Here is a 17,757-nt window from a genome sequence, read left to right as displayed (position 1 = left end):
TGATAGTCTGTTGGCGTATACATGCGTACATGCGTACGTCTAGCTCTATGGCTCGAGCGATAACAGTAGCCGAGCCCCATTCAACTGATTCAAGAAAATCATGAGCAAATGTTATCTCAATCCAGCGTGCAATTATTGTTCAATATTCAGCAGATATTAACTTAGATTAATTGACCTTTTATTGCGTGTTACATTTGGTTAGTTGGTATGCTTGTGACAGATCAGCCGCCATTTTAACAAGCAAACATTACGATCAACCCGTAACATGTGCGGCGCTCTTGGATTTGTTTACAACAGAGGGGACCCCCTCAGGAGGCTGCGCAGCGCGACGACCACTGCGCTTTAAACGAGTCCAATGCTCACGGCTAGCAAAACTTACACAAGCACGCCAAACTGTTCATGCCACGATGCCGTCTAAATTAGAATTGTAGCCTATATGTATGGGCTTTAAAATGTTTAACACAAAGAAAATCAAATTAAGGTAGTATGCGCCTCGAAAATGAAAGACTTAAACTCTTTGCTCAAAATTTTCTCAAGGAATCTTTCAACCATTCTCTTTCAAACTCAGGAATAAAAATCGGGGGTCATAGTGCAAATTTTGGTACTAGAGAAACAAATTACCAAAGATTTACCGAGATTTGAAAATTCGAAATGGCCGCCAGCCCTGTGTTAACTCTATGAAGAAAAATAAAATTTTCGATTTTCGAAAAACTAAGACGATGAAAAGTTTTCTCGTACCAAGAGCTTTAAAATGAACCCCAACAAGTATTAAATCAGAAAAGAATTGTAAAAGTTTGAGAGTCACAGTATCTGTCCCCGAGGCGCATTCTACCTTAAGAGATAAACACTCGCCTATGAAGACGCTTGCAATAATATAGATTTTTGAAAAGTTCCCTTTTACATCAAGTCATACGAATGCGTCCCTTCTAGCAATGAAGGAAGCACGTCGCTCAGATTAAAAAAGCAGGCATCCAAAATTTGCATATTTCGTTACATGTAACAAAAGCATAAAAAACAGGTGATATGGATAAACCGCTCCCGAGGAGTTCGATAATCTGTGATGACGTAAAATCTTTCTGTAACGTTACCACCCGGTGTACACGTCATCGTGAGTGTCACAGAAAGATAAGCAACACCATTTACAGTGGTTCATTGACTTTAGACTCGCCCTTGTTCAGTTCCCACGCAGATGTTGACAGATACATCAGCACCAAAAGAAGAAGGAAACAATTCACTTCTGTCGGCAGTTGAGGGCGTGCTTCACTCGGTTCTTGATTCACACCGTTGTGTTGTATGACATTGGTTTCACGGTCGGCAAATTGCGAGGTTTCACATGGTTCGCGGTCATCCACGACAAAAACTGCTCCGGAATTTCCTCGAGAACTTCTCTTGAAAGTCTAGATTTGCTCAAAATGGCGTTATTTGAGTCCAGAAAATCACGAAGACAGACAAACTGGAACACAGAAAAGGGAGACGAGTATGAACGATGATTCAACAGTATTTCAAATATACGAATGTAATTTTATCGTTAAAATAACTGGAGAATGTTGTCTTGACTATGTGGTGATATGACTAAAGGCAGACATGAAGGACTAGACAGCAAGAGTTGGGAAAACCTTGAGGAATATGAATGTTCTACGGGAGTGAGGGGCAGATAAGAATAAAAGGTAATGACCTGACCGTTGGGATGGGCGTTAAAACGCGTTTTCACAGTAAAACTGTGCAAGTCCCTTGGGTCGCACATGCACCCAACTTGATTGTACTTTTGGCACACACTTAGAGCAGCAGTCCTCAATCCCTGGTTCTCGTATTGGTGCTCGATTGCATTGGCTATTTGCACGATGTTTGTTTCCAGTGAAACAGTTTGCCAGCGATAAAGTTGATAAAAATCCTGCCCCTTTAAAATACCGGAAAGATTGAACTTCCTTATGCTTCCTTATGTTATGTCTTTGTTGTCAGTTTTATCAGGTGGGTGTCAGTGAAGGTTGCGAATGGCGTGTTCTTACCTGAACAATATCCCTGACAGCCGCTGTACCATCTGATGACGTAACCCTCACGTTGTCTCCATCGAGAACTTCCATCGCTTCGAAAGAAATAATCGTAGTGATACATGAAGTTAGAAGATATCAACCCTGGTAACTGAAACCCACTCTGTTGGGCTCAAATCCCTCCGCTCCTCTCAAAATCAGACGACCACCGTGATTGTGGTAGTCGTCTTACGCAAACTCAATGTGAACGAGTCCGGGAGGATCTTTACAACGTTCCGACAGATCTATACTTCAGCCACTTCAACTCGAACACATGTGTAACAAGTAAATTTTACAGTAACATGGCTGAATGTCTCATAGCAACAACGCTAAAACAAGCAGCGTTCATTGCATGGCAATATTTTTAACATTCACATACATGTAGCAAGGAGAAAATCGCGTTTGTTAATTGTTGTGCATGGATAGATGCAGGACCAATATGGCGATCGAAGTGTGTACTACATACGTCCGTTCGTCGTGTTAGTATTGAATTGACTACCAGAGCAGGGGGTCTTGGATGGTCCTCTCCCTAGGTCACATTAACTCAAATATTCTGTTCCCACCTCCGGCTGAACATTGCACTTCGTGAAGTTTGTTACGCTCGGTATATTATACGCTTACAATTAGGGAATTTATATTGTTGTAGACTTGAATTTATCTCGACCGTATAACCACTACGTCATCGAAAATTCTTACCTGAAAAGTCTTCGTTCCCGACGCCTACAATGATGATTGACATGGGCAATGTTGCAGCCTTGGAGAGAGAGGAAAAATGAGAGGGACACAGATGCCAAAAGTGAAAACTATACTGTACAGTATTTCAATATTAATTAGATTGACACCGACAACCAGGATAATTACACTCTTTAGCAGCCGGCAACCTTTCATTTGGTGGGTTCATCATTATAAAATATAGCTTCGAAAGTCGTTTTGACGTGGAACTTTAAATAAGACAATATTGACCGAATCTTTGTCATTTTGACATATCAGGGTTTCTCAAATCGTTGAATCGGCGTTTGTCGTCGAACAGCGAGTACGCGCGAGAGATGGACTACACTCTGCGCATGAGCAGTATAGAAAGAGAAGGCAACCATCTTGAAAAGCGGGCAAATTAAAGAAGTACTTCAATAGGGAATAAATGGCCCAATTCTTTTCCAACATCAAGAAAACCGACAAAAGAAATTGCACTTTCAATATTAGAAGGAAAAACAATATAGAGAGCGTCAAAATTTAATTTTTGCCGAATTTTGTTTCAATAAATCGTTCTTCCTGTCAAGGAGAAAAAGTAAATTTCAGATAAGTTGAAAAGTTATCGGGTTCTTGCCATGCTTCCAACAACGGTATTTATTGATGACGATATGGCCAGCAGTATTTGATAAAGAATTTAAGTAGTTCGTGAAATAATTTCTGATCAAGGGAAATCAACACAAAATCGTTTCTGCATATCATACACACCTGAGTTCTTCACGAGGGAATTTTTAGGGGTGCACTACCCCTCAGCTTTTGAACAGTCTAGTCATGAGTTGATAATTATTAATTATACAAAATAATATATTTTCAAAAAAAGAATATGCAGATTATGAATTTTTATCTATATTAACCACCCTCTGTTTTTTTCAAGCTGTTGAAAACACTGTACACTACTATTAGAAGGATGGGTGGTCTTGCATAATGAGGTCTGGGCATTGTCTCAGAAGTTACTGCAGTGGACTTACTTTGACAATGGCGTCTTTGGTCTTCGCCATGTCGCTGATTGAGCCGTCCGTTACGATGAGCAGTACAAAATAGTGATTTCCCTCTTTGTGATTTTCTGCGAATCTGTCAACACACGTTGAAGGACACACGGAGAAAATAGAAAAAGTTGTGGATATTAATCACATGGCATTCTGCCACTATTCTTCAAATTACGGGCGTTGTACGTTCATCCATAGACAGTCGAGACAGTTTCTCGACTGTCTATGGTTCATCTTGATTTCTGTAGGGCCAACAAGCCCTAGCTACCCTAATTTTTGAAAGGCATGTTTCCGGAAACACACTTGATTAATTTATTTGGTGCAATCGTCATTCGTTTTCTCTGACATCATTTCTTAGTTGAAGGACGGCTATAATTAAACATTTTCATAATTTTCGAAGATTTAGTAAAGGTTTTTATTCCTGTGTCAAGTACAATGTCTCGCTCAACATGCTGATAATTCCATAACTTAGCTTGCCAACGCAGTATGTACTATCAATGTAATATGATATCATCGATAGAAATACATTTAAACATGTAACTATGACTATCTATTGACATAAATACACTATCTAAATACAAACCGTAAACTACCAGACATTATGCGTCGACAAATACTCGCTGTTTGGCATGTCATATAACAATGCATGAAGAGTTATGGATGAATCTAAAATTGCCTTTACAAGACTATGCCAACTGAGCGACTGTCTTGATTTTGTCGTCCCTGGCGACGTAATCACACGTGATAAGTTCTGAAATAGAGGTGAACTGAATCACTCTGTGAAAGCATTTAATGGCCAATCGCTATGGTTACCGTACCAATACAATCTTCATGCATCATGGCATGGCTAATAGGCGTGCGACCCGCATCGGCGCACTACCCGAATGTTTCACTTGCCGCGGCTACAGATTGTGAAACACTTTATACACTGTTTTCTTTCATATTTTAGGACCACACAAAGTAGTGGAGGGTCGTTAACGTTCGCTCGAGTGAGGGCGCTAACCCAAATATATACGGTAAGTTACAAGATACGGCACTTGATGAACTTTGACTTGAAAGCCTCGTAGAGACTGCAATTCAAGGTTACAACGCAATGAGGTGGGGTTTAGTTCATAAGTCCTTCTGTCAGCCAACAGTGAAATACATCGGTTCACACTACTTACTTTGCGACATGGTCGATGACGGGAGCAAAATTCGTAGGACCATGGAGGTAGACCCTTTTAAGAGATTCTCTGTAAGCGGCGATGACACCGTCGATGCCGTGACAGTACGGATTTGAAGGATGGCCATTCTGCGAACAAAAAAAGAAAACAAAGGCGCAACTATTATAACCACTGGAGGCGAACTTACGCCTCCTTTACCGGCATCATGATTATCATTGGCGTTCACATTTACCAATGTCATGTCCATCATCCTGCATGGTTATCAAAATCTCATCAGATATTTGTGTTTTTCAGAGAAATGAAAGTGTTATAGATCAGTGCAGAGGGAACTACATTGCTGTAGCCGGTGCGGTTATTTCTGTCGACAGTTTTTTTAAAGAGGAAAACCTCAAGATTGGCAGCAGCTATCCAGTACATAGACAGAACAAATTGTGAACAGTTGTCTGCCATTGTGACTGAAAGAGGAAGGATTTTTTACTGAGTAAAATGTGCACTTGACTAAGTACTTGACAAAGTTTTGAGTAGTCACAACTTGAATTCGTAACAATCAAAGATTCGCTTATGAATCGGTGGGATCTCAGTGTCGCCTTTATACAAGCGATTAAAGTTATCTTTTCTGACCACTGGTTTTTCTTTGGTGAGCGAATAAAATAATGTTTTCCGACCATTTTTTCTGTGACGTTACAGAAAAGAGCGAATGACATGAACGGATTAATTCATTTACTAACCAAGAAGAAATCGAAGGAGACACGTCCATCGGGCGGCACTCTTGCACCGAAGCCGAGGGCGGGAAAATTTTTTGTGGAGTCGTAATCTTGAAGAACCGAACCAACAGATCTCAAAGCAGTCTCATAGATATTAGGCTGGTCTCCATGAAGAAAATGAAGTGACCCCGGGTCGTCCGGTTTCCCTGACAACAGAAATCCACATTCAATTTCGGATGAAGGCATGCAATCTAAATTGGTGGTGTTTTGAATCTATTACCGTCAAGACACTAACCTTTGTCATGTCACATTTTGAAGATGGAAAACGTTTTCAATTCCTCGGCTGCCAAAAAATTGTGTATGAGTTTGTTGGAAATATAGGTTTTCTTTTTTCCCTCAGTGTATCTGCCAATACGTACCTACGTGCTAAATACATACACACATTGCATATAGGTATTCACAACGCTTTGTGAGTGTTATGATAGCCTTGAAGAAAATTACTTATTCAGGTAAATAGGTCACTCGTTAAAATATGAATAAATATATCATACCAGTATATTGATGGTACAAATACAGCGATCTGATTGGTCGAGACGCGAAAAGAACCGTGGTATATTGGCGATATACCACGGCTGGCATACGCGCGAGCTCTCGGCTTGAGCAAAAATCCGTTTATGACGTTCCACGCCAGAATTTCAATATACTGTTATGATATAATAGCAATAAATCACACCCAGCGACGGTATACCACTCGATTTTGACCAGTTCACTTCATATATGCACTCGCTATCGCTCATGCATATATGTCATGAACTGGTCAAAATCTCGTGGTATACCGTCGCTGGGTGTGCTTTATTGCTTAAATATACAATTCAATCAATCAATCAATCAATAATAAATATACATGTATGTATGTATGTATGTATGTATGTATGTATGTATGTATGTATGTATGTATGTATGTATGTATGTATGTATGTATGTATGTATGTAAGAATGTATGTATGTAAGTATCGTATACATACGTACGTACTTACCATTTGAGGCAGTGAAATCGATTGCTACTGTGAAATGCATTTGTGTTCCTCCCCGAATGTAGTCCAGAAATGAGTACCTTGGTTGGACACGGCATTCAACCAGAGTCACGATACCCGAGTTCTCGTAACTAGACTTTTTCGATTTTTTCTTTGGATCGACGAGCTGCAAGTGAAATATTAACAAAATCTCTGCAAGTTAATATTGATTTCCTGAAATTTTATTTCGGTAACGAATGTCGATTTCTTGGGACCTGTTCTGTAACCAATCAATATGTTATGTTATGTTATTGCTGACAAATTAATTCTTGTCCGAACAAAACTGTAAATAATAACATTGGAGATTACATGTACACACATACGAGTTTGCTTGACAACTGTGTATTTCTACGTAAATTTGGCAGCGGAATGGAAAACTGTATTTCACCAGCAGAACAAAATCAAACCCGGATAATAGATATCAAAAATTACGGCTTGCGGAGCTTTAACATGGTAATAAAATAATGAAAACGAAAGAAACAAAAAATTGGCAACAGCCCCTGACTGAAAGAATGACTTTACCAGTCAACATCAGAACCTAAAGTTACCCTAACTCTCTACTGCAGCGACGAAACATGGCACAATCAGCCGAAGTTATAAAAACAAACAAACAGATACCTCGTAAACATTTGATTGGTTGGGTCCTCTTGTAAGTTGTCTCATGTCTGTGAAAAATTCGCCGATGAAATCATGACTGGAGAGAGAGAGAGAGAGAGAGAGAGAGAGAGAGAGAGAGAGAGAGAGAGAGAGAGAGAGATTATTATTTTGATTGGACATGACAATGACTTATAATCGACGGTGTTCTTCAAAAAGGGAAAAAAATGGAACCTCACTATATGAACAGTGCGGTTTTAAATATTCATCCAATTTACAATCCTGTAATGTAATATAGAAAATGGTGATACGGATCTGTATGGCATTTTATGCGACCTGTGCCGACCTGGCAGCTATGATAGAGATCTCTTGCTCACACAAGGATTGACGAGAAAAGTGCAGACGGCCCTTTACCTTCCGGATCTGTTCCAATCCCAACACTGAACTCGAAGTTTCCTGTCGTAGTCGTTGCCACACATGTTCATCACCGATATCGAAAACGGTTTCCACGTCGGGTTCAAAGTTCGCATGATTCGTTCTGTCTTGTGTACGATTGTATAGCTGAGAGGAGAAATATTAAAGACATTCAGGTGAAGACGAGACACGCCTTCAAGACCCGTGACTAACTAACTTCCTTTTTATCAAAACTTACATTGAAAACATGGAGAAAGCAATATTAGTGAACTCAATCACGCTCGAATGTTAAACCTGATGCACTAGTGTTGGAATTATAATGTTCGCATTATGAATTCGAAGTTCAAAATCAAGACGGTAGAAATTAACACTGCTAAAGTTGGGCTATATAGGAAAAAGCATTTCACGTTTTTGGAAGTTGCAAGAATTTTACCCTTAAATTTATGGGCATTTTTTACCTTCCGTCGTCGTTCGCTCTGTAGAACGCCAAGAATGGATCCGACTTGCCGAAAAAGTCCTTCTTGTCCAGACCCTCGCCCTTAAATTCCAGCCTGACGACGTCCTGAAAAACACAACAACGAAATGATTTTGTCAAAATAGTGTATGACCAGGTCAAACTTCGCGCGACACTGAAACGACACCACTAATGGAAGTATTAGCGCAAACAATTACACATTCTAAGTCTCACTTAGTCACTGAGACGGTCAGCCTGTATTGTGTGAACAGACACACACAGCGTGGTAGCAGTGGAAGAAAGTTTCATCATGGCTTACTGACCTACAATGTGGCGAGGTACTGCTCACAACATATTATGTGTACGACAAGAAAAATTGCACTGGAACAAACCATGACGCTATGCTAAACCCATGTATACTACTTTAACCTGTTTACCGCTGCCAAACGTCAATATCAATACACTTGATCGAAAGGGTTTCTCTTATTCTGGTTTGCGCAAATCCATACACCGCTGTCGGCAAGCTCAACCCTATTCTCTTGAGTACAATGGGATTCTTTATGCCCATTCCTCCACATCATTAATGTATTGATAGTGCATTGTGTAAAGGGGCGGTCCTCAATCCCTGGTTCTCGCATCTGTTCAGTGGTTGTTGACATTAATTGGTTATGTGATTTCAGTCCCTTTTTTCTCCTTTAAAAGTTGCGCACAGTCATTCAATTTGCCCGGAGATAAAGCCGATACAAAAACTTCCCCTTTAAAGACAATATAACGGTAAGGTAAATGGTAAAAGCGTGTCTACAAAACCATTTGTCGGTATTTGTACATACCCTTGACTCTCCTATTTCTTCTGCTGATATAATCATCGTGCCACAATCTGATTTTCCTCTGTAGCTAGCAAAAACAGCAAATTAAAAAAATATCCACAATAATAATAACAACTAATACTACCAATGCTGTTTTAACAGTTAATACGATAACATGGTATAGGACACAGTCGCTATCCTTTTCCGATATTTGGAGTGTGTAAGCTTATGTTTCCATTTGTGAGCATCCTTATTAAAGTAGAGTGCGCTACGACCCGACCAAATGTGGAACCTTTTTGACATTTCAAATTCTCAATGTTTTAGAATTCTCAAGGACATGATGTGAATTGAATAAAATTTCATTTTACTTATAGGAGGTCATAACTTATAGCAACTCATACAAACAGGTCCGGACAGACAAATTCAATTTGACGGAGGTATATCACATCGAAATCTAAATATTTTGTTTGACTTTCATATTGTTGACGAAGTGAATGAACTCGTTATGAAAATTAGGGGAAGGTTTAGGTCATTAGGTACAACAAATATCAAATAGCGGTTTAAAGATAGCGACCATGACTTAATCAGTTGGGCATTTGATAACAGTGTTCAGAATTTAGGTAAGGTAAGATTATTTAATTTAGAAGGGAGAAGTGCACGGGCTTGTATTTTCGACGTGACAAAAACTAGTTAATAAACTATTTTTGGCAGAAGAGAGACACAACAATATAAATTATACTCTTTACAGTTGCAAAAGCACAGTGTATATCGAAAGGAACTTTATGAACACATATGACAGAACAAGCATTAGACACGGAAGATAAGTGCAGAGGTGAATCGCAACGTTAAAAATTGCATCGCTTTTATTCGTGTTCAAGCTCTTTATGTACTCGATACGTACTGTATTGGCAGGTCGAGCCGCCTACTGCTGCACACTTCCCCCAGACTACACTGCACTTCGCCGAGGAAATCCTGTGGGAATGACAGAAATAACATGCATAGAACAAGGTGGCTTCAACATCAGTCGATAATACCAAGGGAGGAAAGTGCATCGGATCTCGGGGGAGGGGGGGTCAAAAAAGAGGGCAAATTGGTCAGCGGTGAATGTTGAAACTTAGCTTCTCTTATGAAATGGTGTACACTTCACTGTACAGGGATGAAATATTCATCAAGTTCCTTGAAAATTTCTTCTGTTCTCGAAACTCATGAAAAATCTTGATTTTTGCAAAACATTACATATCCTCATTTTGATTACCAATCTTAAGATCGATTAGATGTGAATGGAGCAGTCTGCCTTTTATCGACTCGTCACCCTTATATCGATATTTTCCCGTCGCGTTTTATAATCCTATAAGCTTATTTTCTAGCAACATAAACTGCATGACAGTGAGGGTTATGTCTATGGGGTCGTAGGCTAACCTGACCATAATCAAGATGTCGAGATGGCCAAGTTCTATATAATTTGTTTTTTTTTTGTGTGTGTGTATTTTTTTGCTGTTCTGCTAAGCAGTATATCATCTCTACAATAATATATCTGAGACAGTGTTCTGGGCTTATTTTATTTGACAGATTTGTCCGGTAACTTTTTGAAGACAAGTCATGTATACCTAAACTAAAACGCGACTCTTGGAATTGAGAAGGATTTTTATTGATGAACTGGGAGCTAACACGCGGAGACTTGTACTAGTCAATACTAGGACCACTGAAGACCTTTCAAGTATGACCTAATCATGACGAAAATCAATCAAGTGTTTGTTTTGGACAGAATACGGTGAGTACTGACGCTCCATACCAGAGTTGCTACGAGTATGGTTGCTTTAGGGCGGAAAAGATAATTTACGGCTCCTGTTTCTTTTGTCCAGCTTTGCAAGTTATTTTTTTCACCTTTGGCTTTCGAAGAATGCTTGGGACGATGTTTTGGGTCTGACTGATTTTTATTCGGTCTTGTTTTCTAGTCACCCATAACGACTGCTAGAACCACAGATATTCGGATTTTGCACATGCCCTGGAGCGAGACGGGTCATAAACGGACTTTAGGGAGAACTAATACTCCTATACGTAGAAATATTCGTGTCCGTGATACTGTCGTTGATTGGATCCGCTGATTCGAATCTCTGTATTTGACACATTCGTCTACTCACGTGTTTGCTTAGATCGTCTGACTTCGCATCAACATCGTATCTGGATAAATAGAAGACGAGACAAAAAATTTAATGATTAACTGAGCCGATATGCAAAAGAAATGGTCACGTGATCCACTTAATAGGACGAGAAAACCACCTTAATGACAGGTGGATGACTCAATCGTTCCACGAAGGTGAAGAGTCACCTTAATATTTGCATGTGTGACGTCATTAATAATCAACCGCGGTCAGACATATGGTAGTGACTCATTCGGTGACATGTTGACGACGCTTTGCTTGTATCCCATCCTGCGACAAGAGGGCCTTTGCATGAAGAGTACTCGCCACGCGACAATATGTCGCTCGACAAATGATTGATCGTATATTTCTTACTTCATAAAATGCATTTTTCCTCATATATGGAACTGGAATAGCGCTCAAATTAATGACTGAAGCACGTGACCGATGTCATCCGAAAGACTCCTGAGAACATCGCAAATTACCATTCAACAGTTTATGGGAAATTGTGAAAAATATGATGATATATTGAATGTCTGAATATATTGAATAGCTTATCTAGATAGCTTCGTGTTTTCTTCAGCTGTGACATTGCAGAATTGGTGCTTAATTTATAAACAATTAAAACGGCAGTTTCACCCCTTTCCACATGACATGTTTATACTCACAATTCAAATTTCAGCTCCTGTCTTTCCTCAAAGAAATAATCCAACGAAAACTTGGTCACAAAGTCAGGGTTGAGGTTGTTCCAAATGATCTCTGTTCTCCCGTACTGATAAATTAAATCAAATATGACGAGAGAAAAGGTTAGCTACTATTGTAAGGGAGGTTAAAAAATGGACAAAACAATATTTTCAAAGTGAAGGAGATCTGTTTACAGCGGTCTCAATCGAAAAGATGATTCTAGATTTTCACTTATTCTCGGTAAAATTACACAACTTACGCATTGATTGGTCGAATGCATCATTTTGTTAGTGAAGACATGTGTCATATCTTAAAACCAACATAGCAACTTAAAGTGGGCGACTACCAAGGTCGACTCAGCATATCGCAAAGATCCATGTGTGCTTACAAACGTATCAGTGATGCCTGAATAGGTTTCCCAATACTACACTCAGTGTATACGATTGCCATCATCGCTGGTTGGTCATCAAACGCGGTCTCCTGCATCTGCCTTTATTGTACCTGATACTTGACAAACATGGCAGTTGCTTTTCGGAGACCTTAATGATATTTTTTTCGAAAAGTCTTGTTTCTGTCAATATTTTCCCCCAACTCTACTCCTCGACGTCTTATATATAATTATGTTGTCCGTTATATGCAGTGTTGTATCAGAGCATAAAATTTCAGTATAGCTCTTTCCCATACATATTTCTATGTGTATATACATTTCGTGAACGTGTTATAACTTTAGGAATCAGTAAGGCCCTAACAGTAAGGCTATCAAGAAGGATAAAAAAGACTTGTCCTACCTCAGTGAACTTGTTTGATCCGACTTTCTGAATGTACATGACACAAACTGCCAAAAAAAAAAGAAATGAACGGAAAGAATTCCTTCATGTGAGTTTTGAGCATTGACTGCAACAGAAACAATATTTCTAAGCAAACATCATTCTAGACCATTTTCACATCCGGGTTATAACGATCAACATAAATCTTCCGATCCTTCGAGGGTACAATACACAACCATATAGAGAGTGTGACAAAAGGGATGTCACATACCGGACACAAGTTCTCGGTATTATTGATCAAATTCCTGATCAGTGATGGATACTTACTCGGATCCGACTTGGAGAACGTATCCATGTCCAGGATGTTTCTGTGATTCGGGGAAACAATATAACACGCATATTGAGAAGGACTTTTTCTAATTTAAAATTTAAACACAAACATGAAAATATTAGGCCTGTGTCGCTCATTTTCTTCATTGAAATTATTAGGTTGAAGTGTGGCATGTATGAATAATATGAACACTTTGATGGTCTATGGCGAGTTTCGGTTTCTTTTATTGTCGTTGAACCTAAATTTCCCTCTATGCTTGCAATGTACAATAACAACAGCGAGACCAAAAGACGCGTCTGTTTTTACAGACACTTGAGAAGTTGATGGACGAGTAAGCAATTTCTACGCGACCAGACAACTCTGCGAATCCGGGCCATTTGCTCAAACGTTGTTCGACGGTCAAACGAACTACAAAAATATTGACATCAACGGTAATGAATAGAGTACGTCATTTATGTCACGCAAGAAATTGATTTTTTTAAATATAGTATAATTAAAATGTTAACCTGGCTGTAGGTCGATATAAGGGCTTATGTTTACGGATGAAATAGGTTACAATTTTCAAATTTTGACGGGAAATATAACGCTTCTAATAACACTACAGATGATGAAGTATTTTCAATAATACACGGAAACAAGATCCTGCCTTGAGAATGAGTCAAAGAACTTTGCTCTGTCAGGTGCCATACATTATACATTTTGTTGACTCTACATGTGTATTTGCCTTGCATAATTGAAAACAATCGATATATATATATATATATATATATATATATATATATATATATATATATATATACACAGACAGACAGACAGACAGACAGACAAGAAAAGCTACATGTTTGACGAAGCTACGATATAAATACGTCCAGATGCAAAATGGAACCGTCCAAATTATACCCCACCACAAACAGACTAAAGAATACACGAGCCTACGGAACATGTGGTGCTTGATGTTGATAGTGTCGCACCATTTTGAAATTGCTATATCACGCAAATAATTTTTAATAACTTTGAAATAAGGAAATGAGCTTGTCTCGACTAAACGGCGCACGAACGATCGACTGCTGCGCTGGGTGACGGAGTAGATCTACATAGGCCTAATAGTACAATTCACATTTAGAACGCTAGGTATACCGCTGTCGCAAGTTTCACAAAATGAAGTTTTCCCTGCAAGTGCAACAAGGTTGTGCACTGCTTTACTGCTATTACATGTAAGTTACCGACTGTTTTGGTAACATTCTTAAGCCCTTGTTTTGATCTCTGCTCAGAACGCCCCTCCCGTTGCAAGACCTTTGCTTGTATACGTGTTAATCGTCCAGCCGGCCCAGCAGCCTTCGATCGAGTGACCTCAATGGCGTTGCCGTATTTAGCGCTTTCACTCTGTTGACGAGGTACATCAAAAGGACGGGACCAGTGTAACCTTACCTCGCCGAAACGCTGATCTCGACTTTGGTGACGGGAATCGCCTGCCCCGGCAGTAGGAAATCGGGTCTGTCTTCCATAGTCGACACTATGACGAGAATTCTCCCAGGCCGAAGACGTATTAACACGGAGGCGACCGTGTCTTGAACCGGATACTACGCTACTGTGCACTGTGGTTAACGCGTACGCTATGACAGTGACTGAAGCCTGACTCAACAGGTGGTTTAGCCTACCAGTCACGCACTTTCCAGTATACCCGGCGACAGTCTAGTCTTCTAGTGAGCTTGTTGCCGAAGCCAGTGATAGTTTTTGGTTGTAGATCAGTCCCTTATGCCTGCACATGGGGGTTTACTTGGCGTCTACTTAGATATTGAAAACATGACGGGTCATCTCAAAGGTCAACGCGTACGGTCGTTGCATTATGGGATATGTGCAAAACAAGGGACACATGATCCACAATCAGACTCTATGTAAGACAGTGTTACTTACTGGTCAGGACTCTTTCTCTTTTTTAGGGGTAGTCAGTGTATCAGGAATTTATCATCCAGTTTGAAAATTTAGTTCACGTTTATTGTCAACCTTTCTAATAAACTTTCTTTTGTTATGCGCAATAAATTTAAATATACCCCTCCCGAACCGTAATGGACGAAAGAACGATTTGCACTGTATTGCAAAATAATCGCAATCATACCAATCCATGATCCAATAACACTAGGTCAAAATTTGTAAGACAATAGTTGCAACATAATGTACGAGGCGAAGTCAATGGAGTACATTATGGAGTGCGAAGTTTACTTGAGTCCATTATGGGCAGGGAGAGGTACATCATTACTATAATACTATACTATAAAATTAAGCCGGGGGACTTGTAGATGTAAAAAATGGATCATTGGCTCACTTTCTGGGGATGATGTCACAAAGTTCACTGGCATTGATAAAGCTGTACTATAAATAAGATAAATTATACGCAATACAGCACGTCAACAACGTATAGAACTTACTGTAAGACTTACTTAAGGTTACCGTAGAATGCACCTCGAAAGTGCATGCAGTTTTCATCATGATCTTGTTTTGGGGAAAATTGAAATTTTAATTATCCCATCGTGGAGTTAAGACTGAGTCACAGTATATTCAAATATCGGTCACTTTCTCTCACTAATCGAACTAGTACAAAACGTCTGGATTGAGGAGCGTATTACTGGAAGAGATACTCTTTTATCTTTCTGGTTTATTTGAATTTTTCCATATAAATGACACAGCATTACGTGAAATTTTAAATTCAATCCGAAAACCGATAGGTTTTGGCCAGGGGCTTAATGTTCCCCTTCAATAATATCATATCGCGACGCCGCTGGCTTTAGACGAACACATGTACTGGGGGCTAGGGAGCGGTTGTTGTTCTGGTAAACTTATTTTAGTTAGTATGCCCGACTGTGATTGCAGTAACACTCCCACATCAACGGCTGGGTAAAAGTGGTCCTCCCGGCAAAGGCAAAAATGCTACTTTACTAGCCCTTTCGGCGAAAACGACACTTCCTGACCAAGGCCACCTCGGAGAATATCCGACTTGTATAAAGAGCAAGAAGAGTGTCACCATCGTAAAAGTAAGTTTAATTTTCAGTGGTGGCAGAGCACATGGTTCTACTTCGTTCATGGAGTCATTTCAGTATTCTGATTATTCAGTTTCCATGATTTATATATATATATATATATATATATATATATATATATATATATATATATATATATATATATATATATATATATATATAAAAGAGTGTAAAGCTCGTTTATCTTCAGTCTCGGTCAAAATTCCACAATGTCGACACAAGCACTCTGTTATCTCTAAAGCTTGTAATACAGTTTTATAGGTCTTGTGAGTCAGCTTTCTTTTGACAATACGATTAAACGGGAATTGTGCAATAAACGTGGTGTGTTTTTCGAGGGTATGCCTTACGCTCGTGGGTATGACGACCACCGCATACCACATATCGCATCTGTTGCGTATTGATTTTTTTTTATTTCTCAGAAATGAGCATGTGAGTACAAACTTCGATCCGAGAGAGACAACATTGAGGGCGTAACAAAAGTTTCTTCATAGCAAATGTCAAGCCCGACCAAGGCCAGGCTGCAGGATAGTAGCTCAAGGTTTTGCTTTGGTATTCGGGTTGAACGGCAAAACCCCCAAATACCCAAGCAAAGCCTCGAGCTACTGTACTGCAGCAAGGTCGCTATCGACTGGTCACATCAGAGGGCAGGCAAGGTCACACGACTCGGAGTCAATAGTTTTTTCAGCCACGGTCCCTCCCACAGGAGCACTTTGTTTCGGCGATTCACATACAGATAGTTTCTTCATTTAAAACGGCTTATTCAAAGTATCAAAAGGTAGCTTTCTTCCTCCCAAAAATGGACTGCATTGAAATGTGTATATGTTAAAAAATCACACAAAATTTCGTCGACACTAATTTCATTTTCCTCGTCGATAGTACGTGCCAAACTGAATGGAATTTGAGGAATGCAAGCATTGATATGCAAATTGATATGACCATAAATATCACTGTAAACAGCGGATAACAAAGTATCTGAAAGTATGAGACGAAAACAGGGCCTGGCCATGAGGCCATTGCTGAGTCATAAATTGTCACTATGCAGGTCCACTACTGACGTAGAATGCACCTCGATGACGGATACGCAGATTCTAAAACTTTCAAATATCCTTGTTGGTCTGCCACTTGCAGCGGCCATTTTGAAACTAATGGAATTAATAAAATCTTCACCAGCCTATTTTTGTGACAATTCAATTCCGATGTTCCCAATACAGCAAACACATGTGGCAGCCATTTTAAATTTCAAGTTTTGACATAAATGTTGGGAATTGTTCTTCAAATTCTAAATTTCAAAAGATGACCCCCAAATTTTGATTTCAAAAGTGAATGGTTCCAAGTTTGCTTTTGAAAAAAATTGAACAAAAGTTTATATCTTACAGTGTCAAGGTGCATCCTAACTCATTTTCTGATAAGAAAGAACTATTTTCAAAAAAGAACGCAATGCAAGTGGACTTCCTTTCTTGGTTTATTAGAAACCTTTCCCTATTACAAAGTGGTGAAAGTTTAGTACATGTAGCGGGTCAGTATCTGAAGGATACAGCACAGTGTCATATATTAAGAACTGACACAAAGACATACAGTAATACACTGATTGTAGAACAAGAAGTTACATATAGAAAACAGAAGTCTTTCAAAAGGTAGTAAAATTCCATTAAACATATAAAAATATGACACATTAGCATAAATATTACATGACGACTTGTTCAAACAAATATAATATTATAAAAAAGCACCAATCAAAAGTTTTAACATGGAATGCAATAGCCTTTGAAAGATCTCAGAAAACCAAAATAGTTGATGGGATATATGTAATGGTTTGACAGGGCAAACCATC

General features: G+C 39.2%; 1 protein-coding gene across 2 annotated transcripts; it reads right to left on the bottom strand.

Annotated features, from left to right (window-relative positions):
* Positions 1 to 363: 363 nt before the first annotated feature.
* Positions 364 to 14,704, bottom strand: LOC139147658 (copine-8-like). 2 transcript variants are annotated; one of them, XM_070718809.1, is made up of 17 exons: positions 14,320 to 14,704; positions 12,888 to 12,928; positions 12,582 to 12,628; positions 11,778 to 11,881; positions 11,110 to 11,149; positions 9,870 to 9,940; positions 8,993 to 9,056; positions 8,167 to 8,270; positions 7,709 to 7,855; positions 7,319 to 7,394; positions 6,665 to 6,827; positions 5,652 to 5,833; positions 4,924 to 5,051; positions 3,743 to 3,845; positions 2,724 to 2,781; positions 2,007 to 2,083; positions 364 to 1,453 (listed from the first exon to the last, which is right to left on the bottom strand). In XM_070718809.1, exons 1-17 carry the CDS (start codon positions 14,394 to 14,396, stop codon positions 1,277 to 1,279), a joined length of 1,659 nt encoding a protein of 552 aa, XP_070574910.1. In that variant the 5' UTR covers positions 14,397 to 14,704; the 3' UTR covers positions 364 to 1,276. The 2 variants fall into 2 exon arrangements, with proteins under 2 accessions (XP_070574910.1, XP_070574911.1); XM_070718810.1 differs by having other exon boundaries at positions 885 to 1,453; positions 8,993 to 9,050.
* Positions 14,705 to 17,757: the final 3,053 nt, after the last annotated feature.

Source organism: Ptychodera flava, chromosome 13, assembly GCF_041260155.1.
Source record: "Ptychodera flava strain L36383 chromosome 13, AS_Pfla_20210202, whole genome shotgun sequence".
In the NCBI taxonomy this organism is placed as follows: domain Eukaryota; kingdom Metazoa; phylum Hemichordata; class Enteropneusta; family Ptychoderidae; genus Ptychodera; species Ptychodera flava.
The sequence above is the reverse complement of the archived record's forward strand: the minus strand, read 5'-3'. Positions and strand labels throughout refer to the sequence as shown.